Raw genomic sequence first — 27,179 nt, 5'->3', positions numbered from 1 at the left:
TAAATCAGATTTTTTTATGCATTAAATAATTTTGAAAGTACTGGTACACTTAATATTTACAGGAATTGTATGGTTAAAAATCTTACTTTTTTTTTTTTTTAACTTAATCACCTGCTACTTTATGGATTTAATAAGTATATTTTCCTGTATTGGATTTTCTTAAAGTAGGATTCGAATTGGTGTATATATTTTTTTACGGTATATAGTCATATGTTTAATAGAGATTGCTTTCCATATACAGCATATTTATTGTCTATATAGTCTAATGTCAGTTTATTCTTGATTAAATAATACTTGAAATAGATAATTTTATTTAATATATATTAATTTATATATACACACACACACACACACACACTCTCTCTCTCTCTCTCTCTGCGAACATTTGGGATGCCATTTGGAGCTATTAAAATCCAAGCAAGATGTCAACATACTTTAAAAATAAACTACTAATAACAAGTTTCCACAAAATCCTATCCCAGTGCTTCATCATGGCGAGAAGGTGGCATAGACTTCTCAAAAGATATGCCAATAAAGCACATACTTTAGTAATTTCTGCTATGCAGGGTAGGTTTCAACTATGGTCTGGGAAACGGACAGGTTTTCCAAGGACCAGCTTAGCTAAATTCAGAGAAGTTCATCTTATCACTAGTGGGCCAACTACTTGTGATTAACTTTTTGGCCATGGCAGCCCATGACAGAGAAAAATACAAAGTGACCTTTAGTTCTGTGTGACTGCTTTCATGTTCTGTAGTAATGGAGACAGAGTGGCAGAGTACAGGATATGGGGGCTCGGAGTTGCAAATAAGAAAAAATATTCAGTTAAAACAAGTTCAGTCTGACTTTTTAAAGAAATAATTGATGCTGAAAAATGAGAAATGGACAGAGAAAACTGTATCAACATTGACTAAAAATTTTGTATAGAAATTAACAGGTATCATTCAGTTGCCATAAAGAGGAAATTAAAAGAGCCCCCTAAAAAACTTCCTCATTGGGCACTTGACAGAGTTACCAAAAAGAGAGATGGCAGTCAATGGCAACACTAATTTAGAATATAAATTCATTTGTAATATATCACGGAGGAGAGTGGTGGAGAGCTATAAACATTTATCACCTCACAAAACAAGGATTTTGTCAGGTGGAGTTAAGGAGGACATATAATTCCAGGTATGGGGGACAGCCAGTGCAAGATTATGAAAACAGGCGATAGAATGCCATATGTGAGGAACAGAAAGAAAAGGACAATTTGGCTGTACTGTATAGCATGTGAAGAGAATAATGTATATTAAGACTAGAAAAGGAATTGGAGCCAGGTTGAGAATGGCTTTAAATGTCAAACAGGAATTAGTACTTCATGCTAAATTTTAGTGCTTAGTACAGTGCTTACATGAGACAAATAAACAGCCTGGTAGAGTTTCTGGGTAATTAATAATCAGTTTATTAATTAGGCTAGGAAATAATCAGTAAATTGATGGTCAGTGGTCTCTCTCAGTAACCAAAGACAAAACCATGGAGATTCCTGAGTGCTTAAATCCCTTTGAATAAGGAGGTGCCCTTGACAGGTGAAAAATCAACCCTGATTGGTGAACAGTTAATGAGGGGTAGACATATTAATGAAGAGGTGGGCTATAAGTCTTAAGCTGTTCCTGCTGAGAATGTGACTTGCTCATGAGACTCAGCTGCCTCCAGCAATCTGAACAAAGGAATCCATTTCTACCTAGACCACTCTGCTTGGTTTTCTCCACCATAAGCTGGGATACCCTAAACTCCAGTGGGGAGCTGCAAGGGCAGCCTTCTTAAGGGCAAGAATTCACCTAGATTAGATTCTTTTTGTAAGGTTTTCTGGTTGGGGTACTGCCCCAGATTGCAGAGCATATACCCGGAGGATTTGGTCAGTCTCATCTATCAGTAATTTCCTTCAGAGACTGACTGACTGATCTACAGGGACTAGTCCCTGAATAAGGAAATACAGGGAAAAACCTTAATCCTAATGTTACAATTATAATAGAAAATAATTTCTCTCAGAAAATAGTGATTCTAAAGAAGTATGTGTTGAGTTAATTGAATGAATTCTGCAGTTGTATAAATTGATCATTATTTTCCTTGTGTAAACTTCATAAATAAAATAATGTTAAGAAAGTTTGAAACTAGCTGATATATCCTGAAGGTATATTGATTTATTGCTACACTTATAAAAGCTGTTAATAATGGTTATTAAGTAAAAAAGATCCTTTTAGATCATCCCGAAATACATCGTAAATTTTGTTTGAAAGACTTTTGTTGATTGTGTGATGGTTCTGTTCTCATTCAACTAATGTTATTTCATTTATCCCAGGAGCCTTCTGGCTTAAATGGAGGTCTTCTCTGGTATATGCATAGTATTCTGACTTTTAAAGTTCAATAATATTATGAAATGGACCACAGGAGAAATTAAATGGCACCGATTTATGTCTTCTTCATATTTATCTCAAGAATGGGAGGTTTTCTCCTATCTTCATTTTGTATTATTTTTTGAATCTCTGTATACCCTCTGTCTGATAGTTGACAGGAGATAAGATGTTTATTTCACAGGGCCATATTTCTTAGCCTCTGTATCTGTTTCCAGAATTTGTATTTGTGCAGGGTTCTAGAATATTTGCTCTTTTACTCCATTTTAAAACTAAATTTTAATGTAGAAATATTAAGTTTTACAAATATTTCCTCAATATTCCTTACTGTCATAATTCACTACCAATTTGTTACTATAATTGTATATTTCTGTTAAGCAAAAAATACTAAATAATCCTTTAAAAGTAAGATCTTTAAAATTTAGTTTAACTCTGAAAAATGTCATTTTGTTTTTTTTATAAAGAACCTGAAAGTTATTTTATAGTTAATGATTTTAACATTTAAATCCAAAAACAGTTGATTTTTGTTAAAGTTTTTTTTAAAGATCATCTTAACTTTAAAAAAAAAACCCAGCCTTTAAGAAAAATACCCAAAGACAACTTTTTTACAGAAAACTATTTTCATATGTGAACTTTTAAAAGATACAAAGAAAAATACCTTTCTTTTGACGTACAGCTCTCTAGAAGGAAGCTGAAGCATTAAGATTTACAAAGCATTTTATATGCTATACTCATTTTTCTTTTCAACAGCACTGAGTGGGTGCAGTTGTACTACAGATGAAGAAACCAAGGCTGGGAGAGGTTCAGCAACTTGCTCAAGGTCACAGAGCTGGGAAGTATCTGAGGAAGTATTTGAAGTCAGGTCTTCTGACTCCCAAGTACAGAGCTCTATCTGTTCCCTTATCATTGTATTAATTTCTCTCCAAGGTAAAACAAATTAGAAATGCTGGCACAGTCATCGGTGGTAAGCCTTGCAGTGGACCCTCTGGAAAGCCTGACAGTGGGAGGGAGCCAAGATGGCAGAGGGAAAACAGCGACTTGCTGGAGCTCTTCTCCCAAACCCCTCCAAATACCTATAAAAAATGGCTCTAAACAAATTCTAAAGCAGCAGAACCCAAAAAAGACAGAGTGAAACAAATCTCCAGCCAAAGATAGCCTGGATGATTGATCAGAAAGGTATATCACACCAGGCAGGGAGAGGAGTGCATTTCGGCATGGGCGCACAGGCTGCAGCGAGCCTGGAGCAGGCCTCAGAGGGCCGAATCATGGGCAGCTGTGGCGGTTTCCAGACTCCTCAACCCAGGAACACTAAAGACAATTTAGAAGGTCAGTGGGAAAATTTACTGCGGTGAGAGAGGAGCTAGGTCTCAGCCATAAGTCTCAAGCCTGGCCTGGGGCAGCAACTGTTTCCTGAGCTTCTGGCCCATAGGCTGAGGGGGAATTGAGTGGCTGATCAGAGGGGAATTGCAGGGATCTCTTTGCCAGTGCTGAGGCAGGAATCTCTTGCTTTGCCCATGCTTGGATCTGGGTTACAGTTCTGAGGGGCGGTCCTGGGGCGAGGAGGAGTGCTGGTGTGGTGGAGCTTCTTGTGGTGGTGGAAAGGAAACACCTCACCCCTTATCACAGCACCCTGGAAGAACTGAAAATCTGCAGGTCCCTAGAAGTATCTCTGAAGACAGCTGTACAAACCCCCAAAGCTTGGGACAGTACATTCTCCACATTGGAAGCAGACTCTTACCTTAACAAAGAGTTTAAAACTCAAGTAATTGGCCGGGATCATGAGTAAGCAGCGCAAAAAGAGTCAGACTATATTATCTTACTTTGGTGACAAAGAAGATCAAAACATACAACCACAAGAAGACAACAAAGCCAAAGCTCTACATCCAAAGCCTCCAAGAAAAATCTGAATCAGTCCCAGGCCTTGGAAGAGCTCAAAAGGAATTTTGAGAAGCAAGTAAGAGAAGTAGAGGAAAAACTGAGAGTGATGCAAGAAAATCATGAAAAACAAGTCAACAGCTTGCTAAAGGAGACCCAAAACAATACTGAAGAAAATAACACCTTAAAAAGTAGCCTAACCCAAATGGCAAAAGAGGTCCAAAAAGCCAATGATTAGAAGAATGCCCTGAAAAGGAAATCCAAAAGCTTACTGAAGAAAATACTTCCTTAAAAATTAGAATACAGCAATTGGAAGCTAGTGACTTTATAAGAAATCAAGACACTGTGAAACAAGTCCAGAAGAATGAAAAGTTAGAAAACAATGTGAAATATCTCATTGGAAAAACAACTGACCTGGAAAATAGATCCAGGCGAGAGAATTTAAAAATTATTGGAGTATGTGAAAGCCATGATCAGAAAAAGAGCCTAGACATCATCTTCCAAGAAATTATCAAGGAAAACTGCCCTGATATTTTAGAACCAGAGGGCAAAATAGAAATTGAAAGAATCCATCGATCTCCTCCTGGAAGAGATCCCCAAAGGAAAACTCCTAGGAATATTGTAGCCAAATTCCAGAGTTCCCAGGCCAAGGAGAAAATATTACAAGCAGCGAGAAAGAAACAATTCAAGTATTGTGGAAACACGATCAGGATAACACAAGATTTAGCAGCTTCTACATTAAGGGACCGCAGGGCATGGAATATAATGTTCTGGAGGGCAAAGGAAATAGGATTACAACCAAGAATCACCTACCCAGCAAAACTGAGTATAATCCTACAGGGGGAAAAATAGTTATTCAGTGAAATAGAAGACTTTGCAAGAATTCTTGATGAACAGACCAGAACTGAATAGAAAATTTGACTGTCAAATACAAGACTCAAGTGGAACATGAAGAGGTAAACAGGAAAGAGAAATTATAAGAGACTTATTAATGTTGAACTGTTTATATTCCTGCATGGAAAGATGATATTTGTATCTCATGAGATCTTTGTCAGTATTAGGGTAGTTGGAGGGAAAAAAATTATATGTACATATACATAGGTGGATAGATAGAGGGCACAGGGTGAGTTAAAGATGAAGGGGTCATATCTGGAGAATAAAATTAAGGAGTGAGAGAGGCTTATACTAGAAGGAGAAAGGGAGAGGTAGAACGGAGTAAATTATCTCACAAAAAAACAGTAAAGAAAAGGCTCTTACAGTGGAGGGGAACCGGGGGAAGGTGAGAGGAAATGAATGAATCTTGTTCTCGTAGGATTTGACTTAAGGAGGGTATAACATACACACTCAATTGGGTATGGAAATTTGTCTTAACCTACAGGAAAATAGGGGGGGAAGGGGACAAGAGAGTAAGGAGATGATAGAGAGTAGGGCAGATTGGGAAAGGCAGTAATCAGAAACAAATACTTCTGAGGAGGGACAGGGTCAAAAGAAAGAATAAATGGGGGGGGTGGGATAGGATTAAGGGAAATAGAATTAGTTTTTCACAGCATGTCTACTATGGAAGTGTTTTGCATAACTGCACACATATAACCTATATTTAGTTGCTTGCCTTATCAATGAGGGTGGGTGGGAAGGGAGGAAGGGAGAAAATTTGGACCCCAAAGTTTTAAAAACACATGTTTAAAACAAATGTTTTCACATGCAACTGGGAAATAAGAAATACAGGAAATGGGGTACAGAAATCCATCCTGTCTTACAGGAAAATAGAAGGGGAAGGCAATAAGAGAAGGGGGGTAGAGATAGAAGGGAAGGCAGACTAGGGGAAGGGGTATTCAGAATCCATGCCATCTTGGGGGTGGGGGGAGGGGCGAGATGGGGTAAAAATTTGGAACTCAAAATCTTGTGGAAGTAAATGTTGAAAACAAAAAAATAAATAAATTTATTATTTAAAAAAAAAAAGCCTGACCGTGTCATATGATCATTGGATCCCACACATTTCGTGTTTATTAACTGGATTTGTCTTAAGTGGTGATTGTTACACCACTTTTCTTAGTGGTTTTGACACCCTGGACTAGTCATAGTTCTCATTGAGTCAGTTCTTATCTCTGCCTGCCTTGGCCCAATCTTCTTTTTACTTGACCTTGAACCTATGACTCCCAGAACCTCGTGATTCTCTATGGCCAGGGCCCGTTATCTTCATTACTGGTTTCATACTTCCAAAGTTTCAACAATAAGAATATTACTCAAAATAGTTATATTGCTTAAATAAAATGGTTATTAGCTCAGTATTCTGGTGCTAAATAATTTCTGAATTTAAATTATTTCTATATTACAAATATACAATAGGATTTTTTTTGTTTTGTATTGTATTTTTAGTACAGGTAAATCATTATCTCTTTTTATTTTTTAATCCATTTTACATGCAGGGCTCTGTGTGATACTCCTGGTGTTGATCCAAAACTTATTACTAAAACCTGGGTATATAACCACTATAGATGGATTATATGGAAACTGGCAGCTATGGAATTTACCTTTCCTAAGGAATTTGCTAGCAGGTGCTTAACTCCAGAACGGGTACTTCTGCAACTGAAATACAGGTAAATATAAAGCAGTAGTGTTGATGATATAGAGATTGGTATTTTGAACGGTACATGCTAGAGAAGGCAGCACTTAGATTTTCCTTGGTACATATATTGGGTAGCACAACAGCTCATTCTCTTCCTGCCTTTGAGAGTCATTGCCTGTCATTGTCTTTCTTTCCACTAATGACAATCATCACATGATATAAAATTCAAAGTTATTATAAAATCCCTTCCTTTTGAAATGCCAAAAGAATATGGATGTCTAATCGAGCAAATCATTTTCCAATGCTAATGACTCTGTATAGTAGCAGTACTGTTTTAAATTTGTATAATTTTTACTCATATTTATGTTTATATGGTTAAAATATGAATTACCAAATTTAGTGTGAAAGCTAAATTTATCATTCCTAATAGTGTTTCTGTAGGGTATGTTTTATTTCTTCATTGTAGGGTGATTATTTTTCCCTCATGACTTTCTAGTTCACCAAATATAAAACTTGTGCTTTTTAATATTGTATCTTTTTAGATATGACATAGAAATTGATAAGAGCAGAAGATCAGCCCTTAAAAAGATAATGGAAAGAGATGAAACAGCTGCAAAAACACTGGTGCTTTGTGTTTCTGAAATAATTTCATCAGGCACAAATACATCTATAACTGCCAACAGTAAAAACAGTAATGGGGACACCAAAAAAGAATCAGCAATTATAGAAGTTACAGATGGATGGTATGCAATCAAGGCACTGTTAGACACTCCCCTCTTAGCTCTCTTACACAGGGGTAAATTGACTGTCGGTCAGAAGATTATAACCCATGGAGCAGAACTGATAGGCTCTCAGGAGGCATGCACACCTCTTGAAGCTCCAGCATCTCTTATGTTAAAGGTAAAGAAAATCTTTTTCTTGATTTTTAAAAAGTTATTGGTAAAATTTAACTAAGGAGAAGTTCTACATTGTTGAGCTTTTAGTTCTAATGTTGATAAGTTTTATTTAATGAAAACCTACTCAAAAGTAGAAGTTGTTTTGTTCGATAAGCTGAGTGGAAAAATAACTTTTAATTTAAGATTCTTTTTCAAACTTTTGGGAAAGTAAAAAGTATTTCCTATTTCAACTATCTATCAACTGTCCTATTTAAAATTCAGTTGTAACAAGGAAAGCACTAGCAAATTTTGGATCAGATGTTCTGGTTCAGTTCTCCCCTTGCTGCCATCTTACCAGCTTCCTCCCTATTGTCCTACCTCATTATAGCTTCTACTCCAATGGAAGTAGACAACCAAGGAGCTGGTCCAACAAGGCCATGATGGAGCACCCCTTTTGCACTTCTAATTATATAAAGTAACACAAGTGCAATGTTTATTTTGAAAAATTGAGTATAGGCAAAAAAAAGAAGAGAACAATTATAATCAGTTTCTTTTGTTTTGAGAACTTTTAATTTATTCACATTTAATTTATCCAGCTTTCAGCTAACAGCACTCGACCTGCTTGTTGGTATGCCAAACTGGGCTTCTTTTCAGATCCCAGACCTTTTCCACTGCCTTTATCATCACTCTTCGGCGAAGGCGGAAATGTTGCCTGTGTTGATGTAGTTATTCAAAGAGTTTATCCTACCCAGGTATGACACAAGCTGACTGCTTCCCATTGAATTCATTTAAACATTCTTCATGCTGCACACAGAAATGCAGGCAAGTCTCATCATTCATGGAAATTATGGTCTATAAAGTCACCATGAACACTGAATTAGCAAATGCCAAACCATTGCTTCTAGGGGAAATACAGGGTTAGGTTCCTTGTGAGCCTTTGGTCACAACATTTACTTCACCACTTTCTGGATTGTATTGTTGATTCATGAACACTGAACTCATGGCTAACAGCACCATAACTCATGCCTGAACAAAGCTTATCTAACTCACATATTTTCTCTGTAAGACACATCTAGCCAGAAAATGCTGGACAGTATTTAAGCACTATTCTTGGGGATCATTTTAAACAGCGAAATCACAAACAAAAAAAAACACAAAGATGTGAAAAAACATGGCACTAAATAGACCTTGGAAAGAGTTCTTATTTATAGTATGAAAACTGAAGAATGCAAAGCAATGCCTTGTTTGACCTCAAATAGGAACATGCACATCACGTTTGCAAAAGAACAGCTAGTATTGATTTTGGGGGATACAAATAAATTTTAGAAGTAGGCAGATTTACAAGTATGGAATCCCCAAATATGAAGATCAGCCATTTATTTATACATCTTCACTAAACAAAAGTCTCCTGCCATTTCCATAATATAGACTGTCCCTACCTGATAACTTTCAACTTTTCTTAGAAATACGATAGAATGTATAGAAGCTGGATTTAAAAAATTAAATGTAGATATCTTATGTAAAACATTCCAGTGGATGGAGAAGACGGTATCTGGATTATATATATTCCGTAATGAACGAGCAGAAGAAAAGGAAGCCTTAAAACATGCAGAATGTCAGCAAAAAAAACTGGAAGCCTTACTTACAAAAATACAAGCAGAATTTGAGAAAAACGAAGGTGAAGATTATTTCAGAATTTTACTTACTGATATAAATATATTACTTATTGGGAGTTTTAAATTTTAATATTGGTAATTGGACAATTTCTCTTGATGTTATTGGAAGGGTTTATAAGTTTTTCTACCAGTTTGGAATTGGTCCGTCTATTTATACTTGTTGGTGTTTGGTTGTTTTCAGTCATGTCCAACTCTTCTTGACCCCATTTTGTTGTTTACTTGGCAAAGATGCTGGAGTGGTTTGCCATTTCCTTCTCTGGCTCATTTTACAGATGAGGAAAATGAGGCATACAGGGTTCAGTGACTTGCCCAGTGTCATACAACTAGGAACTGTCTGAGGTCGGATTTGAATTCAGGTCTTCCTGACTCTAGGGCCAGCGCTCTATCCAGTGCTCCATCTAGCTGCCCCATTTGTGCTTAGTATTCTAGTTAGTTTTCCCTTCTTCTTTAGCTACGTAAAACTTTAAGTGAGCTAGTTCAAAATTGTCATATTTGTGTGGGATTTGTGAATTTACTAATTGCCAGAGTGATGTCCTTAAAACATAGGTCTGACATGTCACTTCCTTGCTCAGAAAATTCCAGTGGCTTCCTCTGACTTCTGTAAAATATGAGGCAAGGTTCTCAGCTGATGGTGGGGGAGAGGGGAAATTGTGGGAGGTTTGAGGAAGGATGAAAAGGTTTGGAAGAGCCACTGTGGAGGGTGGGATAGTGATTTGAAAAGTAGGTATTGTAGAATTGCCTAGTAGCAGTGAGGGCACAGTTGAGGTTTTGTAACAAAGTTGTAGTAGACCTTGAGAGAGGTGCGTGATTTTCTTCAACTTCATTTCAGCAGTACATGTAGAAGGCTGTAAATAGTGGAAATGATCCAAGGCTGAGGTTCATCAGGGTGTGATCAATGAAATATTAAGAGCGCTTGAGACTCAAAAGAAGAGGACAGTGTGTTTAGAGTTGAGCTGCTTCACCAAGGGGTGAATATGGGGAAAAGAGGAGAGAGTGACTAGTGCAGGGGAAATGGCCTGAGTGAAAACCTAGAGATTGAGGGATTGAAGTTCATGGTACGGACAAAGAGTAGGGTTTAAGTGAAGGCAGAAGGAGAGGTAGAAAGCTAATAGATCATGGCCAGGATAAGGGGGGCTGGGAATTTTTAAACATCGGAGGTGGTACATTTGCGGGTGATGGCAATATCAAAGGTATGAGCATCTTTGTGTGTGCCTGAGGTGGGGTGGAGGAATACCTCATGGGAAGTGAGTAGGTTGAGGAACTGAGTGGTTAGTATGAGGCAGAGTCAGTATGTATGCTGAAGTCCCTAAGTTTGAAGGTATGAGGTGGGGAGGAGAGAAAGCTGTGAGGCTTGTGCCCAACTCATTGAGAAAGGAGAGTAACCTTGAGGTCTAGCTATCAGATTTTGATTAAGTGGTAGATATGGATTGCATGAACCTCAAATGAGAAGTTACAGAGTGATGGAGGTAAAGGAGGAACCTAAAGTGGCAATGGGGAGCACGGAGTTTTATTTCAACCCCACTGTCTCTACTAGAGAGCCGAAGGGAATGAGTGGAGGTGCAGCCAGTATTGGAAAAAAGTGGCCCAGGACACCACGTCATCAATGGGGAGCCAGGTTTCAGCGATAGCTATAAGAGGGAAAGAGTGAAAGAAGAAAAGATTGAGGGTGAAGGGAAGGATGTTGCCTGTGGAACATTCATTCCAAAGGATACAGTGGAGGGAATGAGTGGTCTTTGGGGAAGGAGAGTAGTTGAAAGGGATGGCGTTTGGATGATGACCTACAGTGGTTCGGATTCCCTGGGATGTGTAGGGTATGGCCAGGTGTGAGAATGATTTTTGTTAAGTGAAAGCGACATTACTCTATCCCAGAGGAGGCTGGAAATCAGGCTGGAGACAAGCACATGAAAAGATGGAAGGCACATTATAAGAAATGATAAGCAGGATGATTTCAGAACAACTTGAAAGACTTATATGAACTGATGCAGAGTGAAGGGAACAGAATCAGGAGAACATTGCACACAGTAACAGCGCTATTGTATGATGAACAGCTGTGAATGACTTAGTTATTCTCAGCAATATAACGATCCAAGACAATTCTAAATGACTCAAGTTGAAAAGTGCTATCCACCTCCAGAGAAAGAAGTGATGGAGTCTGAATTCGTTCTTTCTTCCTTCCTCTCTTCTCTCTTTCTGTCTTCCACAAAATGACTAATATGGAATATGTTTTATGTATTTATGCACATGTATAACCTACATTGTATTACTTATCTCAGAGAGGGGAGGGAGGGAGAGAATTTGGAACTCAAAATTTAAAAAACAATTTTTTAAAATTTTACATGTAATTGGGGAAAAACTAAAATACTATTTTAAAAAAAAGAAGATGGAAGGCACATGGGAAGGCACAAGGGCCTCAAATGGGAGGCCCTGTTTCACTACTCCTCTTCCTTCTGAAGTGTGGAGAGGACCAGGAAAAAGTGCAGCGGAAAGAGTGTTGAATTTGGAGTTAGAAGGTTTGAATTCAAATCCTGACTCTGCCACTTCCTTGTGGCCATAGGCAAGTCACTTGCTATCTCTGGGCCTCAGTTTGTCATCTGCAAAAATGAGGAGGTCTGTCCTAGCTCTGATTTTATGATCCTGTGAATATTTTTTTTTTTACAAATTTTTTAGTTTTATTGATTCTTTTTGCTGTTTTTAGAGGCAACTGGTGGCACAGTGAATAGAGTACTGGGGCTGGAGTTAGGAAGATGCAAGTTCTGATTTGGTCTCACAGTTAACTAGCCATGTGACCTGGGGCAAGTCACTTAGCCCGAGTTTCCTCAACTGTGAAATGGGAACAATAATAGCACCTACCTCCCAGTTGTAAGAATCAAATGAGATAACACTTGTAAAAGTGCTTGTTACATAGTAGGTGCCATATCAATGCTTCTTCCCTTCTCTTCCCTCTCTGTTTTTTCCCTCATCACTGTCAATACTATGTCCAGTGCTCTGTCCATTTTCCTAATAGAATATAAGCTCCTTTGAGGACAGGAACTGTTTTTTTGTTTTTTCCTTGTATCCCATCCACTTAGCACAATGCCTAGCATAGAGTAGTTTAACAAACAATCATTGGATTGTCTTGAAATTTGATACTCAAGTTTTTTGTTTCATCACTCTATGGGAGCCCAGTGACTCTTAGATTCTCTTTCCATGCTATTTTCCAGGTCAGTAGCTTTTGATAGTCAATTTATTATGTGTTTGTCCATCTTTTGACTTTAACATATCTTGAATTTTGAATTCTGGTTTGTTTGATTTTTTTTCCATTCTTTTTCCTCAGGGCCCACCTTTTCTGAACATCTCCTCTCTTTCAGTTCTTTTAATAGGCCTTTCAGCCATGCTGGCAGCCTGTGTCCATTCCATAGTCTTTACTGCAGTTCTGGTTAGAGTTTTTACAGAATATTTCTTTGTGTTCTTTCTCACTCACTTTTTTTTTTTAAGGCAGTTGGGGGTTAAATGACTTGCCCAGGGTTACACAGCTAGTAAGTGTCAAGTGTTTGGTCAGAGGAGGCTGGATTTGAACTCAGGTCCTCCTGACTTCAGGGCCAATGTTCTATCCACTATGCCACCTGGCTTGCCCCCTTACTCACTTTTAATGATCCTCTTCTGTCCTTATCCCTTTACCCCCAAACTACAGCTTCTGAAGGGCAGAGGACTCTGGGAGAGATTATTTGATAACTGTTCCTCTATTGTCAACTTATAGTTTCTTTAGCTTTTCCTTACATTTTTCATTTGTACAGCTTTTTAATCTCCACATCCATATTTTTCTCCGGTTTATATATCCAGTCAGCAATAATAAGAAGCAGCAGGTGAATTTTTCCACCATATGTAGATCTACTTTTTTTATTTGTTTGAAGATTTTGTTTAACACTTAACCTTTTCCTATAATACTAATTTGTACATCTTAGAGAAAAAAACAGAGATATCATTGGTTTAAAACATCTCATTAGATCATTGTTATTTTGAGTACACTTACATAAGTGAATTCTTTACTTTTTATTCTATAGAAAATGTATTACTATCAAATGAATGAGATGGCCAGTTTGGTTTTATTAGAGGAGTAGTTGTAATCTTAATATAGAATTACTTTCTGGTTTTTGTATATATAGCTTTTAGAATATTCAATATGTCACTTGGTTCACTAGTTTACAATTTATTTTTAAAAGTTGTAAATAAATATATGTACATTACTGACATTTTAATTTTATTTATCTTTTTTAAAAGAAAACAGTGCAATACAGCCTGGCCTATCACGTATTTTAACAAGACAGCAGGTTCGTGCTTTGCAGGATGGCGCAGACCTTTATGAAGCAGTTAAGAATGCACCAGATCCAGCTTACATTGAGGTGAGTGATTTAAATGATAAGCCCAATTACTCTAGCATCTAAGATGGGAACATTGGGCACTTTAGAAAACTGCATCAATTCCATTCCCTCATGCATTAAAATAGTAATTGAATATATGGTGCCCCCTGGGGAGTCTAAGAAAGATGATCTAATTTCTTGAATTAGGTAGCAGTCAGAAGCTAAAATTCGGGGACTGGCTGCCAAGGATTAAAGGTGGAAGGATAGCTGGCGGATGAGAACTGTCGATGACCATGCTCTTAGATAGCAACCCTACAGATACTTTATACATAAATTTTCCCTTAATTTCATTTGCTTTAGGTTTTCCTTATAGATCTTATTCATCTTTCTTCTTTTGACCTCAGCTCAATCAAAATTTTCCATCCAATCCAAATTATGGTGGCTGTAGTATACTTACCCTCAAGTCATTCTTTTTTTCTCAAGAAATACCTCCATCACCATCTTCTTTTCCTCTAACTCTTGCCTTTGTACTGATGTTTACTTTGTACTTTAATATTTATAGAGATACTATCTCAAACCCCTTAGGCACCCCTATTCTTCAGCCATCTTGAATCCCACAACCTACTGCTTTGTTCCACTTTAACATTACCCTCAGTTGTTCAACTTTCCTAATTAGAAACTGAGTCATTTCCCTTATCTGACCATAACCTCCTACTCTACCTCTGCCTATACCTCACCCCTCCTGAACCCATTCTTCATGGTTACTGAAATCTCCAGGCTGTCCAACCCTCAGCACTTGTTCAAGAATACCCCTGCCCTGACTTTGCTTACCTTTAATCTAATCTCTCTAATCTCAATCTACTAGTTAAAGATTTCAACTCTACACTGTCCTCTGCTGCTCTCCAAGTCCTTGTCCACTCACATCTTGCCAAACCTCAGCCCTGGATTATTCCTGGTACCCTTCCTTCTTCACTCCTGCTTGAGCTACTGAGAACAGCTGAAGAAGTTTCACAACCATGCTGACTAAGTACATTAAAAATTCATGTTATTCAACCTCAGCTGGGCCCTTATGGCAGCAATGAAGACTTTTCATGTTCTTCCCAGTCTTTCCCCTATCCCTCCCCCTCACCTTGATTCTTACTTTACCAAGAAAATTGAAGCTGTTCAGTGTGAACACTCTCTTATCCTCTTCTCTTTATTTCAGAACTCCTCAGCATAATGTCCTACTCCTCCTTTCTCCCAGTTGGTGACCAAACACTTTTCTGCTTGCTAAGGCTAGCTCCTCTTCAAGTTCACTTGATCCCATCTCCTCTCTTCTACAGCAGGTTGCATTCTGAATCACACCTTCTCTCACTCCTCCTAAATACTGCCTCCTCTGGGTATTAATGGGGCTACCTCTCTCTTGGTTCACATCCTAGTGGTCTCCCTCCTCATTCTTCTTTGCTGCCTCACCATACATATCATGACTCCTAATTGTGGTAGGAGTTTCTATTCTAGGGTCTCTATTCTTCTCCTTCCACATTTTCTCATGGTGATCTTATCAGCTCCAGTGGGTTTAGCTTTCTCATATACAGCCACGGGCATGCACACTCATTAAGCTCCACTTCCAATTGCCCATTGAACTTTTTAAACTAGATGTCCCATATGCATTTCAAACTCAGTATATCCAAAACTAAACCCATTATCTTTCCCCAAAACCTTTCTTTCTTTCAAATTTCCTTGTTTCTCTCCCAAGCACCATCATCTTTCAGGTCTCTTAGATTCATAATCTCAGCATAATCTTTGGCTACTTCTCTTCATCCCACATAGTCAATCAGTTGCCAAAGCTCACTGTTTTTCCTAATCAGACCATAGGTTATGAAACAACTGAGGCCATTCTCTATTGTGACCTGCTCATGGTCACACAGCTAGAGGCAGAGCAGAGATTAGAGCCCAGCTTTCCTTCTGGACTGCCAATCATTGGTTTTTTTCTACTTCACTATTTATTGCTAAGTAAATTGCCAATATTACTTCATTTGCCTCTGTTCAATCTCTATGGGGTTTTTCCTGGTCAGAAGTGAGTCCATTTTGGAAAGTGTACTGATACAAGGGCTGAAAGTATAAATTCTGACTTTGTTGAAAACAATTTGTCCCTCCTCTCAAGAAAGTATTATTACTTTCACTGAATTAGGTGTGACATGTTTTGTAGAAATCATATTTAAAATAATTTTAACTGTACTTGATTTTTAAATTTAAATTTTTAATTAAAATTTTTAAACTTAACAAAAACATCTCACCAAAATTCTTGAAGTTTGCCTGTGTATTGTTCATAAAATTAAAAAAGACTGAAAAGGAGCCCATGTTGTGAGTCAAAAGGCCATAGTCTGGACAGTGCCACTAACTTACCATGTGACTTTGGATATATCACTTAATTTCCCTGAGCTTCAGTTTCTTCACCTGTAGAAAGATCCTAAGAATCTTTTTTTTTTCCTGCCCAAGAAAAGGTTTATTAGAACATCCGCCATATTGGCCAGACTGTTAAGGAGTCTGAACATTAGTGAGCTATTGGCTAGATTTTAAGAATCTGAGCACCTTAATAGAGACAAGATGTACTGAAAGACAGTGGAAGGGATCTAGGAGCTGGGGTGAACAGAAAAAGCCTGGGACCTGGATCAGTGGACAAGGGCAAGTGGAGCCTAGCTAGGATTAAGGGTGGGAAATGGCCTGGGGTCATAGGGAGGTAAGACAATGGAGGGCTAGGCTAGGTTAAGGGTAACAGAGAATTGGGAGATTGGGTGTAGCCACAATGAAAGGCCAGTTGATGTGATTATCAGCCTCAGGCTAACACCAGAGATTTGACCTTTGGGAAAGTCCAGGGTTTTTCCTTTTTGGGGTCTAGATCCCATCCTCATCATTCCCTCCTCAAATAAATGGGACCCAAATTCTTTTGGGGTAAGGGTTGAAGGTCTTGGCTTCTGAAACTGCTTCCTGCTGGCAAGAGGCATAGAGTTGTCCCTGCCTCGAGAGGGTCCCAAAGAGGAGGTTGACTGGAACCAAGCACAGGCTACATCCAGAGAACGATGAGGGGACATTGTCTGGTACCTGCTGTTTGCTACCAACTATAGGTGAATGGCCTGTAGTCTGGAAGACACAAATCTGACAGAAAAGGCTGCAGGACCCAGATGTGACAGGATAAAACATCCCCTAAGGATCTTTAAAATGGCTTTGCTTAAAATAAAACATTGTTGTTTAGTCATTTTTCAGTCATGTCCAACTCTTCTTGACCTCATTTGTTTTTTGGGGTTTTTTTTTTTTTGTTTGTTTTTTTGGCAGAGATACTAGAGTTGTTTTCCATTTCCTTCTCCAGCTAATTTTTATAAATGAGGAAACTGAGGCAAACAAGGTTAAATGACTTGTCCAGGGTCACACAGCTGATTAGTGTCTGAGGCTAGATCATGGCACTGTATTCTATCCACTGTGCCACCTAGCTGCCCTAAATTAAAACATAATCACAAAATTTAGAGTTGAAAGGAACAATTTATCTTAACAGGTATTTGACTTAATCCATACCTGAAAAAAAATCCCTGCTGAGGAATACTGGATTCCTCACCTTTTAAGGCAGCCAGACTACTTGTGGATAGCTCTAATTTTTAGGAAATTTATCCTGACACCAATTTTCTTCATTTGTAAAAAGGGGACAGTAACAACATCTGCCTCCCAGGGTTGTTGTGAGGATAAAATGAGATGATATTTGTAAAATATTTTGTAAACCTTAAAACACTATATAAATGCTGCTTTAATATTAATAGCAGTAGTGGTCATGCTAGTATGTTTACCTTTTTGCAACTGATATCCATTGCTTTTTGTTAAACTCTCTGGAGCCAAACCAAACATGTCTTAATTCGTCTTCCACATAGTCATATATTCATATATTTGAAGACAGATATCTTGTCTTCCGGAGACTTCCCTGAACTAAACATCCCCAGTTCTTTCAACTGATCCTCATAATAATGTAATGGCTGTAAAAGTAGCTATTCATAGGAACAATAAGTTACCTTTATGTAAAATAACCTGACAAAAATATTACTATTTTTTAGTCATGCCCTGACTCTGGGAAGAGAAAAGCACCAAATATGCAATTTTAGAAAATTCCTACTTTAAGAAGTAATATTTCCGGAAGTAGGGATTTTCTCTTTAATCAGAAAGAACTTTGTGACACATTGAATTTTAAGCTACCCTATTCCCTAATAAATTGCAGTTATAGTAGAGGAGATTTGTAAGTTAGCAGTGTCATCTAATACTATCTCTCAGTAAACGCAGGGTTTAAGAAATTATTGCTGCAATATATTTAAATCAGTGCTTGGAAGCCTTTCAGAAGTCATGGCTAAAGTTTCAGGCAAATTTTGTCTTGTATTAGGGTAAGGTGCTATTGTGATTTCCCACATGAGAATTATTACAATGCACTTCAGACAAGCAGTCTGGGATAGGGTGGAAAGCATCATAGTGTACTAAACTGTACTTGAGATGTTAACATAATAACAGGTAACATTTATAAAATACTTCAGGGTTTACAAAGTAGATTATGTAAATTATATATATTTTCTCATTTGACCTGTGAGGTTGCTACTGTAGTTTGTATCTTCACTTCACAAATAAGAACATTGAGGCTCTGCAAGTTTATGATTTGCTTACAAGTCACAGCTACTAAGTCTTAGGGGCAAGGTTCAAACCCAGACTTTACAAATATTGAGAGAATATAACAGTTTATTGATTCAAAGGATGTTAATTTCCCAAATAATTATGTTGTTATTATATCATGTAGTGATCTTAGGATTTACCCACTTTATAAAAAAGATATACTTGATAATTTTCAGTGCATTTTAGTCTCTAACCAGTGTCTTCTCTATTGGTTGCAAAACACAAGTATTTTAAAATTATTCTAAATATTTTATTGGTCATCATTTTAAAATGTATATATACACAAGAAGTTTTCTTTGTGGTCACAGGGCTGTTTCAGTAAAGAGCAGTTAAGAGCTTTGAATAATCACAGGCAGATGTTGAATGATAAAAAACAAGCGCAGCTCCAGTCAGAATTCAGAAAGGCTATAGCAGCTGCTGAACTGGAGGAACAAGGATTGTCCAAAAGAGATGTGACTATGGTTTGGAAGTTACGAGTCGTCAACTATGAGAAACAAGAAAAAGATTCGGGTCAGTATTGAGAGTACGTAAATGAGTTGATTGTTTTTCATTAGTTTCTTTAAGCTACATAATAACTGTTTTATGATTAAGTAATTATAAATGCAAGATGGAAAATTTGGTGTGTGAATTGAATTGTTTATATAATTAATATAATTATATTAATATTAGTATAAGTTAGTTCATATAACTCAGTTCTTGACTTTAAAATGTTATTTTTAAATAGTTATATTGAGCATCTGGCGTCCATTATCAGATATATATTCCCTACTAAAGGAGGGAAATCGATACAGAATCTACCACCTGGCAACATCACCATCTAAAAGCAAATCTGACAGAGCTCGTATCCGATTAACAGCAACAAAGAAAACTCAATATCAGCAGCTGCCGGTACAAAACTGTTGACTGTCATCTTTACAATAGCAATAAATTTATACTAGTTTTATGAAACCTATGGAAGCTGAATGTTTAAAAATATTTTTTGTAGGTCTCTCATGAAATTCTATTCCAAGTTTATCAACCAAGGGAAGCACTGCCATTGAGCAAGTTAGCGGATCCATCCTTTCAGCCTCCTTGTGCGGAAGTAGACATAATAGGGTTTGTGGTTTTTATCACCAAAAAACCAGGTATTCTACATGCTTGCTGGGAAAGGTAGACAGAAAGGTATGGGAGGTTATCAGTTTTGCTATTAGAGATGGAGCCTGGACCTGTGATTTTGTCAATATAGGGAACCTGGGAGGGGAAAATCCTGCCACCAATACAGATAGATCCATATAGGCTTAAAGAGAGCTGCCTAGATCCCTACCAGATTAAATGTGGCATTTTTTATTTGTGGGTTCTGAATTTCATCGCTGCTGAGTAGTGGTAATTTTATATTTATTTTAATCTCGTAACTTTTTATTGTTATAAATATTACCTGACTCCTGTGAATTACAGGTGATACAATGGATAGAGCACTGGACTTGGAATCAGGAAGATTAATCTTCATGGGTTCAAATCCCACTCATATACTTCTAACTGTGTGACCGTGGGCAAGTCATTTAACCTTGTTTGCCTTGGTTCCTCATCTGTAAAATGAGCCAGAGAAGGAAATAGCAAGCCATTCCAGTATTTTTGCCAAGAAGTCCCTAAATGGGGTCATGAAGAGTCAGACATGACTGAAACAACAAAACAACAACAAAATTAATTATAAAGGATTGAAGGAAACTGTTAGTACATATTACAGGCTTCAGTACTGTACTAAACTGAGTAGCCTGTAAAGCCAATATTAGTAAGAAAAATAAACCACACCAAATTAATATGCCAAGACAAGTAATTTCTTCTTGATCTTTAAAACATTTTGTCGTTTACGTAACAGGAACCCATTCAAATTGTATATCTCATTCACGGAAGTAATTTGGTCTTAATGATTTTCTTGATCTCTTCCCATTGCTTCCCATTCCCATTCATTTGGATACCCACATGTCCAAGTGGGGCTGATAATATAATTACATGATTGTTTAATTCCATCCTTAAGCTACGGGGTGTAGTAAATAGAGCCCTGGAGTTAGAGTCAGAGTCAGGAAGACCTGTGTTAGAATCCTGCATTAAACACCAGCTCTGTGACCCTGGGCAAGTCACTTAACCAGTCATAAAATGGGATATTAATAGCACTTATTTAAGGGGTGCTGTGAGGATCAAATGAGCTGTGGTTAGTGGCTTGCAAAGCTCAGAGTGCTATAAAATATTAGCAGTATTATTGTTAGAGTCACAGTGTCTGTGACCTTGATTGATATAGAATTCTTAGTCACTCGTTGGGGATAGATCATTTAAGAAACTCCTGAAATTTTTCCAAATTAATTTGCTTGAGTTTTGTTTTTATCATTAAGATATGCTTAAAATGAGTGGGCACATTTGTATTTGTCAGCATTTCTGAATTTGTTCTCCTGTATACGTGGTAAATATATTTACTCTTTCTTTTTAAAAAAAAAATTCCAGGTGTTGCATCTTTGGTGTACTTGTCAGATGAATACTATAATTTATTAGCAGTAAAGTTTTGGATAGACCTTAATGAAGATGTTATTAAACTGCATACATTGATAGCTGCAAGCAACCTTCAGTGGAGAGCAGAGTCCAGATCAGGAATTCCCACCTTATTTGCTGGAGAATTTTCTTTGTTTTCTACCAGCCCAAAGGAGAGTCATTTTCAAGAGACATTCAACAAGTTGAAAAGTTCTGTTGAGGTAAAATTGCTTCTTATCATAACCTTAGGTCTTAAAGTAGCAAAAATAGCAAGAGACTGTTTGTTTGTTTTTTTTTTGATGAAAGTTAGATGTTCAAATCCGTCAGGCATGAAACAGTGCTAAGGAAGAAAAAAGTGGCTTTTACATCGCTTGACTTAGTTAAGGGAAAGATGGGAAGGGAGACAGGAGATGCACACCAGTGAAGGAACTACATATGTTAAAACACCAGAAATTCAGAATAACTCATAAGCTCAAGAGCCATCTGGGGTTGAATTCAATTCGACCATCACTATGGTGGAAGCTGTGATTTAGTGGATGGAGCACTGACCCTGGAGTCAAGAAGGGCTGAGTTTAAATCCAGGCTCAGAAACTTACTAGCTGTGTGATTCTGGGCAAGTCACTTAACCCTGTTTGCCTCAGTTTCCTCATCTGTAAAATGAGCTGGAGAAGGAAATGGCAAAACCACTCCAGTATCTCTGCCAAGAAAACCCCAAGTGGGATCACAAAGAGTCAGACACAACTGAAGCTGCACAGCAACAACAAATCACTATGGTGCCTTCTGCGTAAGTTAGCTATAAATTGTTGAAGACTATATATAAACTATGTGTTTATGTTTAAGATTCACCTCCAATAGTGTATGCTGTTTGCCCAGATATTTTGATATAAGTAGTTCTTTATGGGAGAATGGGAAAATTATTCTTGTTGTACTAGTACATTAGGAGTATATTTTGCCTAAATCTGTGTCAGATTCTTTTGTATTATCTAAATGAAGGAAGGCAGGCCTCTACCATTTAGTTGAAGGAGTAACGAGTGGATTTTTGTCTGTCTCTTTCCCTCCCACACCTGATTACCTTGGGCTTCAGGTCTACCAACACTGGCCTGTGCTGGGGGCAGGCCCTGTTAAATGTTGAAGTATGTCTTAGTGTTCTTAGGCACGTCACCATTTCCTCAGTCCCTGCTTTCTCACCTTATCCTTTGATTCCAGCTTCTAAACACACCTTGAAACATGGATTGTGAAGAGGTGGGCTTAGATAGATCACCTCTTAGGACTCTTTCCACCTCTAAATTTATAAATCTGTTATGGTGGTTTCCAGTTCATTAAGTTTTTAAAAATTTGTCATTTTAGAATATTGACTGGTTTTGCAGTGATGCAGAAAGTAAACTTACTCATCTGCTCAACACACATAATTCCAAACTGCCCAGTGCAGTCAAAGAACATAATTTAGACTCACCCTCTCCTCAAGCAAGACTTGACCTGGGCCTTGTGGTAAGTTGATGTGAGTTAAGAGTATGTGCAAACTGACCATGTGATGTTTAGTAATAGATGCAAACATTTATTTCAGTGTGATTTAAGGAGGAATTACGAATGCTAGTCATGTACGATATCAGGCAAAAGAAATATGGAATGTGGGGTATTTTACTGTTTAGCAACAACAACCACAAAAACATTTTTTGTAGTTTGGCTTTGTAAACTTTGTGAATCTCTAATTCCAGGATTCAGCTTAGAAGTTGAACATTTTTTAAGATCCTACGGTGTGCCAGGGACTATGCTGGGCCCTGAAATGTTGGGGATAGAAAAGACAACAACAAAATAGTTCCTTCCCTCAAGGAGCTTACATTTCATCAAGGAGACATGTTACAATCTTAGAATAATTGAAATTATTTTTAACACAGTTACTATACTGGTCGGTCAGGGAAATGCTGGTGTAGTAGACAGAGTTCAGATGTTGAAGGCAGGAAGACTTTGTTCCGATCCCGCCTCAGACAGTAGCTGTTGGGCTCTCCCAACCTGTTTCCTCATTTGTAAAGTAGGTCTAATAATAGTACCAATTGTACAAGGTTCATATGAGGATTAAAAGAGATCAAGTTCTGTGAAGCACTTTACAAACCTTAAAGTGCTATAGAATTCTAGGCTCTTCTTACCGCTGTGATTATTCCTGGGTATTAGCAAAGCATTGGATAGAACCTGTCAAGGTATCTTTGTGCCTTTTTTTTTTCCTTTTTGGTGAGGCATTTGGGGTTAAGTGACTTGCCCAGGATCACACAACTAGTAAGTGTCAAGTGTTTGAGGCTGGATTTGAACTCAGGTCCTCCTGACTCCAGGGCTGGTGCTCTATCCACTGCGCCACCTAACTGCCCCAAATCAAGGCATCTTTGGGAACAAGATGAAGAAGTGTAAACACATCAGCATGTTTAAATGGATTTAGAAGTTCTTTGATTGGTTGACTAACCATACCCAAAGAATGTCATTGAATGAACTGATGTAGACCTAGGAACAGGTATCTAGTGAGAGTGTCACAGGGTTCTGTGGGCTTGTGGATTATATTTGACATGCTTGTCAGATTTGTAGATGAAATGAAGCTAGGAGCAGTAGCTAACATTTGACAGATTTCCATGATTGATTAGGATACAATTTGATTTGATTTGATTTTTTTTTTTAAGGCAGTTGGGGTTAAGTGATTTGCCCAGGGTCACACAGCTAGTATGTGTCAAGTGTTTGGTCTTGAGGCCGGATTTGAACTCAGGTCTTCCTGACTTCAGGGCTGGTGCTCTATCCACTGCACCATCTAGCTGCCCCCATACAAAAATATTTTGACTAGAATTATAAGTCAGACTGCAAATGATTGAAATTTAGGGGGTCTCTACACATGGTTCTTAGATATAGGTTCAAAAAAATTAAGTGTGCAAGGACAGGAAGGGGCAGTTGTGGTCAAACATAAGTTCAGATGAAAATGATCTAAAGATCTTAAAAATTTAACTGAGAGTTCATTGAGTCAACTTTGTGTTATCGGTAGAAGTATAGTGAGTAACCTTTATTCTCTGCCCTGGTTAGGCCCCATATTGAAATATTTGTTTGATTCTCAATGGGTTTGGTTTTTTGTTTGTTTGTTTGTTTGTTTCAAAAATTATTACTCAGCTGGAGAGGAGAGTGGCACTATGCTATATGGAACTCCATTAAAGGAGCTGGAGATGAACCTGAAGAATAAAATATTGGGGGAAAGTGGGTACAGAAAAGGAGAATATTAATTATCTTGAAATATTTGAAAGGTTGCCATGTGGAAGCGGATTTTTAGATTAATTCTGCATGGCTCCAGTCAAAAGAACTGGAATTAAAAGATAAATAGTAGCAGTAAATTTTTGAGTATATGGAAACTTCATAACTAAATATCCAAGTGCCTGCCTAGTGAGGTGGGAAGTTTCTTGTCACTTAAGGTCCTCAAACAGAGGCAAAGTGGTAAGCACTTGTTAAGGGTGCCGTAGAGTCAAGTGACACTTTGTATGGCAGTTCCTATTTTAAGTTCTTCTCAGCTAGATTATTTTAAAGAATGGCTTTTTCATTAGGAGTAGCATCCCTTATTGTATGTACTACAGTTTTATTTAGAATTTTACGTTGTAGTAATTGTTTCTAGAATTAAAATTCAAGACAATGTTATGGTTGTTTGAATATACCTGTCTTCATTATTTTTTGTTAGTCTGTTGTCTTGAAGCCTGTAAATTTTCACCTTTTTTCTCCCCTGATCTGCCTTTGTCCTTTTTCTGTTATTTTAAAACTCATTTGCTCTAAAATATTTCCTTCTGAAAAAAGAAAAATTACTTAATATTTACTGTTATTAAATAATCTGACTTATATAAGCATTTATTTTATCTAGGGTTATTTTTTCTTTGTTGGATTTTTGCCTTCTATTAGATATCCACTTCTCGTAGCGAACCAAGTCATCACTGTCCTGAAGGGAATTCTGGTCTTACCACCAACTCAGTCAAAATAACCCCAACATCAGACTGTAAAGGAGACAGAAAAATGGATGACCCCAGAATCTGCAAGAAGAGGAGATCATTGGATTTCTTCAGTAGACTGCCTTTACCTCCACCAATTAGCCCAATCTGTACATTTGTTTCTCCAGCTGCGCAGAAAGCATTTCAGCCACCACGGAGCTGTGGCAAGAACCAAAGCAAACCTATAAAGGAAATTACACTGAACTCTCCTCAAATGACAACATTAAAAACATTAAGTGGAACGAGTATGGTGGAAAATGATTTGATTGCAGATGAAGAATTGGCATTGATAAATACACAAGCCCTTTTGTCTAATTCACCTGAATAAAATTAAGTAAATAACTTGATTAATAAAAATATTATTGATGGATCCACCAGCAGAGAACACAGTGGTTCAGGGGAACACTGTGTACTGAAAAAAGACTGTTCTAAAACTGTGATAGAAGTGGGAGCTATTTCTCAAACCAGTATTGAAGAGACTAAGATTACTAGGTAAGAGAAAAATGAAATCACAGTTTTATCAGAAAAGCTCAAGGTGACAAAAACAAAAATGACAGGAAGCAGTGCAGAATCTTTCATTTTCAATTCTGTTTTGTAAAGACTTGTATAGTTTGTACTTGTATATAGGTATTCTTTTTCCATTTTAAATATAATAATGTATAGAATGGGAGAAAAAATTTGTCTTATTTTCAAGATCCTGTAAATATTCATAATGATGTATATATTTACTCAATGGGGAAACATGCTTTATATTAAAATGGTTGTAATTTTTCATTATTTACATGTTTTTTATACTTTTTATTTTACATTGTGCTATTGGATAAGACCTATTTAATAAACCTCTTTTTATAGGTAAGGGCCATTTTTTTTTTTAGCCTATGATGGCTTAAGTTCCCATTATTCATTTTGAGAAACGTTAACTGCTTAGCAATCATTTCTTTGATGCATGCATCTATTCTACTACAGAGGGAATTATAGTTGTTTTTAAACCATCTAGTTTCTGTTGTTGAATTTTGAAGCATGCTAGTGTTACAACAGGGTTTTCCTTATGAATATTTATTCATCAGTATTCAGACTGCAAAGATGACAATAGCATACTCAGCTTAATCCTTCTGTCAATTGAAGTTTAATTGTAATAACAAAAATTAATACTCAGTTGCTTAAATTAAAAATTCAAATTTTTTAAGGGGCAATTAGGTGGCGCAGTGAATAGAGTACCAGTCGTGGAGTCAGGACCTGAGTTCATATCTAGCCTCAGACACTTGACTCTTACTAGCTGTGTGACTCTGGGCAAGTCACTTAACCCCTATTGCTTCACCAAAAAGCCCCCCCCCAATTCAAATTTTTAAAAAATTTATTACTAAACCGGAAGTTTTTTTTAAAAAATAGTACCATTATCAGTAAGTGCTTACTATGTGTCAAGCATTGTGGTGACCATCAAGGATACAGAGAAAGGCAAAAACACGGTTCCTGCCCTCAAGGAACTCACATTCTAATGGGGGAGATAACATGCAAAGAATTATATACAAATAATCGACACACACACAGAGTAAATGGAAGGGAAGTGAAGTATAAGAATAATGGAAAGGTATGACCTTGGGCAAGTCACTTAACCCCAATTGCCTAAAAAAATAAACCAAAAAATAAAGGAAAGGTAGGAAGGGCCAGCTTGTGAAAGACGATAAAAACCAAACAGCAGATTTTATATTTGATCCTAAAGATAATATACACTGGAGTTTATTAGGTAGGGTGGGAAGTAGGAAGTTGCACCTGGCTTATTCTTTGGCAGCTGAGTAGAGGGAGGGTGGGCTGCAGTGGAGAGACTTAAGTCAGGGAGACCAGCCATAAGGTTATTGCATTTGTCCAGATGTGCGGTGATAAGGGCCTGGACAAGATGGCAACTGTGTGAGTGGAGAGAAGGGGACGTACACAAGAGAAGTGATGGCAGAAATGACAAGATTGGACAACAGGTTAGATATGTGGGCTGAGTGTAAAGGAGGAGTTGATGACAACTAGGCTGTACTCCTGCCTGACTGGAAGAGGATGTTGGTACACTTTAATAGTAATGGGAAAGTTCAGAAGAAGGAGGTTTGGGAAAACATGAGTTCAGTTTTGGACATGTTGAAGTTAGGGTGCCCAAATGATAGCCGGTTCCAGATTTCTAACAGGCATTTGGTGATGGGAAACTGTAGGTCAGGAAATTGACTAGTGGAGTCACTTTGGAAAAGTTAGAAGGAGGTGGGATTGTGTGTGTGTGTGTGTGTGTGTGTGTGTGTGTGTGTGTGTGTGTGT

General features: G+C 37.5%; 1 protein-coding gene across 3 annotated transcripts in view; it reads left to right on the top strand.

Annotated features, from left to right (window-relative positions):
* Positions 1–25,597, top strand: part of BRCA2 (BRCA2 DNA repair associated) — a 72,408-nt gene extending 46,811 nt beyond the window's left edge. For 2 of the 3 annotated variants that reach the window (XM_027835256.1, XM_027835257.1), the window contains 11 exons: positions 6,689–6,859; positions 7,371–7,728; positions 8,300–8,455; positions 9,237–9,381; positions 13,637–13,758; positions 18,702–18,903; positions 19,118–19,281; positions 19,379–19,517; positions 20,869–21,113; positions 22,240–22,380; positions 24,802–25,597. In XM_027835256.1, the coding sequence (XP_027691057.1) occupies positions 6,689–6,859; positions 7,371–7,728; positions 8,300–8,455; positions 9,237–9,381; positions 13,637–13,758; positions 18,702–18,903; positions 19,118–19,281; positions 19,379–19,517; positions 20,869–21,113; positions 22,240–22,380; positions 24,802–25,215 (2,257 nt within the window). In that variant the 3' untranslated portion in view covers positions 25,216–25,597. The remainder of the gene's footprint in view (positions 1–6,688; positions 6,860–7,370; positions 7,729–8,299; positions 8,456–9,236; positions 9,382–13,636; positions 13,759–18,701; positions 18,904–19,117; positions 19,282–19,378; positions 19,518–20,868; positions 21,114–22,239; positions 22,381–24,801) is intronic. The other variant, XM_027835258.1, reaches the window with a different exon arrangement.
* Positions 25,598–27,179: the final 1,582 nt, after the last annotated feature.

Source organism: Vombatus ursinus, unplaced genomic scaffold, assembly GCF_900497805.2.
Source record: "Vombatus ursinus unplaced genomic scaffold, bare-nosed wombat genome assembly UNPS02014813.1, whole genome shotgun sequence".
Taxonomy (NCBI): Eukaryota; Metazoa; Chordata; class Mammalia; order Diprotodontia; family Vombatidae; genus Vombatus; species Vombatus ursinus.
This window is presented reverse-complemented; position numbering and strand designations above follow the sequence as displayed.